Source organism: Nestor notabilis, unplaced genomic scaffold (genome assembly GCF_000696875.1).
Source record: "Nestor notabilis isolate BGI_N333 unplaced genomic scaffold, ASM69687v1 scaffold14286, whole genome shotgun sequence".
NCBI classification, from domain to species: domain Eukaryota; kingdom Metazoa; phylum Chordata; class Aves; order Psittaciformes; family Psittacidae; genus Nestor; species Nestor notabilis.
This window is the reverse complement of record NW_009933406.1, coordinates 738-8,120: the sequence shown is the minus strand read 5'-3', so window position 1 is coordinate 8,120 and position 7,383 is coordinate 738. Positions and strand designations below refer to the sequence as shown.

The 7,383-nt window shown below is 53.0% G+C and overlaps 1 protein-coding gene across 1 annotated transcript; it reads right to left on the bottom strand.

The window, feature by feature from the left end:
- Window positions 1–2,708: 2,708 nt before the first annotated feature.
- Window positions 2,709–6,245, bottom strand: NTHL1 (nth endonuclease III-like 1 (E. coli); the record flags this gene model as incomplete). Its single annotated transcript, XM_010016873.1, has 4 exons — window positions 2,709–3,105; window positions 3,787–3,892; window positions 5,612–5,771; window positions 6,075–6,245. Coding segments are annotated over 4 exons (561 nt in total), but the record flags the coding sequence as incomplete, so codon positions are not given.
- Window positions 6,246–7,383: the final 1,138 nt, after the last annotated feature.

Genomic DNA, 7,383 nt, shown 5'->3' with positions numbered 1-7,383 from the left:
CGATGGGAACATGGACAGTGGCTGTAAATTGCTCTTGTTGGCTTTGCTCTGGAAATGAAAAAGGTTGTTTTGTTGTTTTCTTGTTTTTTTAAATGAAGTCCCATATGTTTCTAGTTAGTTTAGGAACCTCCCTCCCCACCAGTGACTCTTGCCTGGGTGATAAAAGCCCTTTTTCATCCCTGACAGCTCTGCGGAGGGGAGAGGGCAGGATTTAAACACAAAACCCAAACCCAACAGCCCGAACACCACAGGGCTCACCATTCACAACCATTGGTGCAGCGCTGAGCACGGGGGGAAGGCAGGGAGTGGGGCCAATCCTGCCCCATGGTGCGAGGAGCGGTGCTGCCCGCCTGGCTCCAGCAGCGTTGCAAGAGGACAAGAGCCACGAGATGCTGCAGAACCTCTTTGGACTTGGAAGTGAGCACAACCCAGCATCTGTTTCCAGGGAGGAACGTGGGGATGGGGCTGTAGCTGTGGGCCTGGTGCTGGGGCTGTGCCTGGCTGCTGGGTCCTGGAGCAGGGTCCGGGTCCCGGAGCAGGGTCCGGGTCCCATCTGGTTTGTTACTTCTGGTATTTGGGCTCCAGATTTGGAGCTGGTGTTTGATGCCTTCCTCCTATAACTGGGTCTGTCTCAACAACAGGAGGGTGTCCTTGGAAGCCTGGGGTCTCTGTGGGGCTGGCTATGAAGCAGGCAGTGGTGTGATGGAGCGGGCAGTTGCTTTGGCTTTCTATGGCCTCCTTTGAAAACACCCTGCTCTTGGTAACAGAACCTCAAAAATGTATCGTTTAAAGCATTACAAATTAAGCCCATATAAGCTCTTTATTATTTGCCTTTGGCTGTGAAGGAGGGAGGAGGATGAAGCTGAACTTACAACCCTCTTAGAGGTTGCAGACGTGTTTTACCAGGGCAGGGGCCTGGCTGTGGTGGGGCTGCCCCATCCCTACTATGCCCCAGCAGCTCCCCAAGCTCTTCTGCCCCATTATTTCATCTCAGACACCGTGGCAGCAGTGGGAAGGGACTGGGCACAGCGGGACAGTTGAGCACAAAACCACTTTTGCAAGCTAAAGGCAAATGGCAGCAATCCCTTGGACAGGGATGACTCAAAACACATGGCTGTGATCTTGCCCTGCATTACAAGCCCGTGGCCTTTGGGTTGGTCGGTGTGTTATGGATATTGCAATGGCTCTGTGTGCATTGCCCACATAGGGAGCTAAAAGGTGCCTTAGAACATTTACTGCTCTCCTCAGCAGCAGCTCAGGGTCAGCACAGCAAGGGGTTGGTGCAGGGCAGGGGCATTTGGCTGCTTGCTGGCTGACAGGAGAGCATGGAGAGCCTCAGGGTGAAGGAGATGAGTTCTTCTTTATGAAAGTTATCTTTTATAGGAGTGTTGATGGGCTGAACAGGTTGGAAATGATGACTTCGGAGAGGAAGTGGTGCAGGCGTTTGGCTATCGGCCGAGACTGGCAGCGGGATGGTGGCTCAGGATGCAGAGAGGTTTGCCTCCCCTCCAGGACTCTGCCGTTAAGACACCTCTTCCTTACCCCACTTCAAAGACAATTCCCTGCTCTCTTCTTGCCCCCTCCCCACATATTTGCTTGTGTAAGTCAGTAATCTCTTGAAGGAGCCCTTCTTTGCCAGGGTGTGCACGTTGCTTCCCGTGCCTGCATAGCCAAAGCCCCAGCAGTGCCCTGGTCTGCGCAGGGCAGAACGTTCCCCATTCCACCAGCCTCACTGTCTCACTCTGATGCATGTGGGAGAGCAAAGACCTGTTTGTAAATAGCCCATTTCTCACACCAGACTGCACTGCTGTAGTTGAGGAGGGGGACAAAAGAGAACATGTAGTTTTGAATGCAGATCAAAGGAAATCAGGTGTGCAAATCTGTACTGATAAGATTTAAAAATCTTAATCTCTGCTTACTCCATGGAAACTGCTCCTGGTTAAAGCACTTATCGTATTCCTGACATCTTGTAGCTCAGTAATAATCATTCAGTTCCTGTACATTTAACTTGGAAAAAAAATCAATAAAGTATAAGGCTGTCAGCTGCATTGCAAAACCATAATGTCCGCTGTAATGTCAGTAATAAACTTTGTTTTCCCATGTACTTATTTGCTCGTTCCTCATCTGTTTGGTAGGGAACTTGAGAGCGGAATTACAGCCTTCTTTAGCACATTATAAACTTTGCTTCCTCCCTTGCCTGTTTAAAGAGTAGCTGAAATTATTCCTTTGAAGCTCTACAATGAAGTCAGCGCTGCCCTTTCTTTGAAGAACAAAACACCAGCGGTGGTGGTGTCCCTCCTGTCAGCTTCTGAGGCACACGCCAGCCTGTGGCCACTGTAACCCTTCCTGGCACGAACAGAACCAAGTGATGCCCTCCCTGCTCTGCGTTACCCCCTGCTCTTCTACCAGGACCCAGGTCACTTGTCCAGGTAATGCCCTCCTCTGATCCTGGCTCCTCAGTTGTCTTTAGTTGCCCCTCGCTGCCTGGGCTAGGAGGTGGCTGGGCAGGTTGTGTGCAGCCTGCTCTCACTGGCAGGGCTGGTTGCTCTGGTCTCACACTGTGGTGAGGTCCTCTGTGCTCTCCTGTGCCCTGCCTTGCACAGATGCCAGCAAACCTCCTGGGTAGAAACAACCCGCCACCTTTATTACATGTGTATTTACAAGCAGCAGCAAGTCTGCCAGGCCAAAGCATTTCTCTGCAGCACAGCTGGGGCAGGCCCAGGCATTCGCAGAGGGGCTGGAGCCTTCAGCACTGACCCAGCAGGACTGCTGCACTCTGAAAAGACCCTTCTTCCTCTCGAGAGCTCAGCCCTTGCCAGCGGCTGCTCGCTCCCCAGCGATGCTGAGCTGGCTGCAGCAGGCTCCTGTTTCCCTGCAGTCACACAGGCAGCCCCATGCACAGCACAGCTTTGCCAGGGCTCAGCTCTAGGCTACCACTGAGCAGAAGCAGCTTTGTTGTCCTACAAAGACCAGATGATCCCTCAGTGTCTCTTAGCAGCCGGGCAAATGTCTTGATTGAGGCACTCGCTGCAGCGCGGGTTCACAGGCAGGCAGGTCTGCTGGCCAAAGCCCACCAGGAGCCAGTTTATCTCCCTCCAGAGATCCCTGCAGTGAGAGAGAAAAACATGAGCTTCCTCATACAGCTGCTTGGAGGGGTTAAAGAACAGCCCGTGCTTTTAAATGGATCCCTTTCGCCTACTGCCTGTTCCTCTTGGCTTCCCCAGGCGCCTGGAGGCGGCTCCCAGCCTCCTGCTAAGAACAGCCCTCCCAACCTTTCCTGAGCCCTCTGAACTGGGCTGGGGAGCAGAGAACAGACACACCAAGTGTCTGTGGTCATTCTCTTGTGCTAAGGCACGCACCAGATGTGGAGATGCAAGAGTACCCATGTGATGTTTCATCTTCAGCATCAGCTGGCATGTGATGCTGAAGATGAAAGCATCAATGAAGGCCAGAATCCAGCCCTGGTCTGATACTGCTGTGGCCAATGGGCTCAGCAAGGGCCTGTGTAGAAAAGCAGCTGGCTTGGATCATGCTAAACTTGTCAGGGTAAGAACTGGGCATCTAGCCCTCCAGGTACCTGGCTGCAGTAGTGCCTGATTGATAGCCAGGAAACAACCACAGAGCTGAGATGCTGCAGCTCTTTGGGAGAGGAGAAACACCCGCAGAGTAGACCCCGTAAAGAGGAGGGACCCAAAATGCAGTCACTGGAAAGGCTAGAAGCAGACTATGTGCAGGCCTGGCTGCTGCAGCCAGCTCTGGGGCTTCGTGTGGAGGAAGGGGGCTCACCTGGGCAGCCAGTCCTCCAGCGCCACCCGGGTCTCCTCAGGGTATTTGGTCTCCTTCTTCACCCACTGCAGCCTGTTTGTGATCCTGTGCACATGGGTGTCCACAGCTAAGGGAGGGAGAGCCCAGAGTTTAGGTGGGGGCAGGCACACCTGAACGGAGAGAGCACAGCCAAGAGCTGTGGTCACAGCACACCAGGTCCAGTGCCCTGCATGGGATTCCTCATGGGCCAGCAGGAACAGGCAGGTGGAACAGGAGGGGAGGCTTATTCACAGGACAAATGTGCTGCTTTCTTCCTAGGCCCAGGGCCAAAAGCAAGATGGGATGGATGTCATCTCATACCACCCACCAGTGGCACACTCAACCTGACCCAGCCTCCCTTCAAAGGTTTGCTTGCTGTGATCTAGCAGGCACAGGGCAGCCTGTCCCAGGTTCTCTTCCTCCTGTGTTTCAGCTGATGTTACACAAGTTGCAATCTCTGCCCTTTAGTTTACCCAGATGGAAAACACATTTCATAATACCTACCAACACAAGAGGGTTTGTGAGGCTTAAAATTTGTTTATCAAGTGCTTTGAGCTAAAAAGCCCTGAATGCAAAGTATATTATTGTTAGATCAGCAGCGATAAACCGGTCTCTATGGCTAATTGGGCAAACCCCAGGAAACTGCTGTAAACAGGAAGACAAAGTCGTGCCTCCTAAATCAAAACTGAGCACACCATTATTTGCAAAACAGTTGGTCTGTTTGGCTCCCTCCAGCCCTCCCTCCCCCACAGCAGGGAGAGCACATCAGACCCCAGTCTGAATCGAAAGCCACATCTGGTACAGCTGATGGGCACCAGTGGGGCTGCAGGAATGAGCCCTGGGCTGTGTGCTCGCAGCAGCAGCAGCCATTCATCAGGTGGCTCCGTTCCTAGAGCTCCCAGGGCTCCTCCATAAGCAGCAACTACACTTGGAATATTAATGTGTCCCCAGAGGTCCCCAGGCAGGGACCCTGCAGCTGAGCATCCAGCCCCATCTGCTGGCTGCTGCGGGCAGCTCTGCTGCCAGCCACGCTCCACAAGCCTGCCCTGGGCTCGCTCCTCCGCAGGCTTGGAATCAGAGAACAGTTTGGGTTGGAAGGGACCTTCAAAGGTCATCTTCCAGCTGAAGCAGACAGCTCCGTGGCTACAGCCCTGCGCTCTCTGCTCCACAGACATGGCAAACAAACAAATGGACCTGTGGTCACCTCTTAGGCAGCTGCAGGAACTAAACCAGACCAGAGACTCCCTAGCTACAGATTGCCTGAGGCCATTTCTTTCTACCACCCATCATGAAGTACTGATTTCAAGTGGTAATTCTGACTAAGCCCTACTTCTGCCCTCTAACAGCTTGTCACACAGAAATGCCCAGTGAGATTTGTTTAAACAGAAGCAACCCTGTTAAAAACCAGCTTCAGACTATCCTACAGCTGTCTCCAAATCACAGAATTCCCCTCTCCTCTCTTTCACTTGACACCAAAGAGAAATCAAAGCATTACTCTGCTAGCACATCTTTCTGGATGCCAACCCAATGAGGCAATACTTGCATTGCCCACCAGCATCTGAGGGGAGGGAGAGGCTGCCCTTGGGGACAACAGTAGTTGGATCCACGCTACAGCAACGCATCCTCTGTGTGAGTGGTTGAGGGTCACATCCTTCACCCACCCAAATACTCTGCAGATGACTAAAGCGATGCTCCTGGGGCAGGCAGTTTACCCAGCTGCAATGCTCCCCTTCTGCGTGGGGAATACGTGAACATGTAGGAGAGGCAGGATTTAAGAAAGGAATGGGAAACACATGGTCCAACCTACCTATCCCAGACACGCTGTCCCAGGCAATGTTCATGGCCAAGTGAGCCATTTTGGGCCCAACTCCTGGCAGCTGCACCAGCTCCTCCACAGTTCTCGGAATGTCTCCCCCATACTTCTGCTTCAGGATGGCTGTTGTCTGCTTGATGTACTTCACCTTGTTCTGGAAAACCAAGGGGAAAGGCAGAAAATCCAAGTTGCCTTCAAATACAGGGAGAAGAGACAAACAGCTCAGGAAACAAACCATTCCTGAATGTATGTTCCACGTGAGGCCACACACTGGAGTTTGTGGAAGGGAGACAGAGCTCTTTGATTTCTCCTTCACCACCTCCCGCCAGCTCAGTGACTGGCCACGAGTTGCGCTGCAGAGGACAAGCCTGTACCCATGTGAGCTCCTCTCCAGGGCCCCGGAGCCACCTCAGACAAGCGCACGGAGCAGTGGAGGTGCTCCTCTACATGCACTCACCCTCCAGAATCCCACGGGATAAATGATCTGCCCGAGTGTGGCATCATCCATCTGCAAAACGCTGTCGACGGTGAGGCCGCGCTGCCGGAGGCGCAGCATAGCAGCCGATGTCACCTGGTCCTTGGTCTGGCTGGACAGCATCAGTGACAGCAGAACTTGGTAGCGCATGACCTGGGGAAAAGGAGGCAGTGAGACACTCCGAGAGGACCCAGCTGCCTCTGGGGCTTGCTTCTCCCACCCAGCATCATCTTCAAGCCACTGCACTACATGGACCTACCCAGGATCAGCCCTATCCGTCAGCAAGAGGCTGGAAGGCTGCACCAGAAATAATCCATCACCTTTGAGTTCTACCACACAACAAAGGGAGGTAAGAAACACCTTCAATCTAAGTAGTCAGTGTGGGTAAAAGGGCAGCTACAGTCTGCTGGGATCTCACATTCAAAGACACCGGTGCTGAGCCACAAAGGGCCAAAGCTTTTCCTGATGATAGGATTCTCAGGAGACCCCACAGGATGTAGAAGAACAAACACCCAATGAATTTTCATGCAATTTCTGCTCTAAGCAGCTTTTGAAAATCCCATCCCTTTCCCACTAGGCTTCAGTAGGAATTGGGCATCTGACTCTAGTGAGCTCCTTATGAAACCAGATCTAAAGAACTGGGATGAAAGAGACTGGGAGATGAAGCACAAACCCCAGTAGTTCCTCTGGTGCTGACGTGCAGGGTTTAGCTCAGACCATTCACCTCCTATTTTTCAGTTGATTTTCCCCAGATGTCCCCACCAGAATGAGGAGGAGGATGCACCTAATGTGGACGGACCCAGGATAACGTGGGACACAATCCTTCCTCCAGCTCTTAGAGCTTACAAAACTGCCGGTGCCCCAGGAAAACCCGAGCGGATGGAAGCAGGGTAATGTCCGAGGGGATGGAATTGTGCCAGGAGCACTGCTGTGTGCTGAGGGTTACAACATCCACTTTGTCTTGGAAGCAACAACCCTGCTTCCCTAGGGAAGAGAAGTCATTTCCGTATCATGCACTGTGGTCCCCCTGGCCCCGCAGCTGCGCTTGGTGCCAATCCACATTGCTGTGGAGCGTGTGACACTGTCCGAATCCAGAGGCAGAGCTAATCGTTTTCCCTACGGATCCAAGCCCAGGGCACGATGCCAGAGACAAGGACAGCATTGCATGTGCTGAAGCGGTGCAGCTGCATCTTCCAGACCCCTCTCTTGGAGCCCAGCAGGTCACTGTGGAGCACAGCATTCCCGCTGCTCCATTCCATGCACAGCCCCACATCCCAGCCTCGCTCGGCTT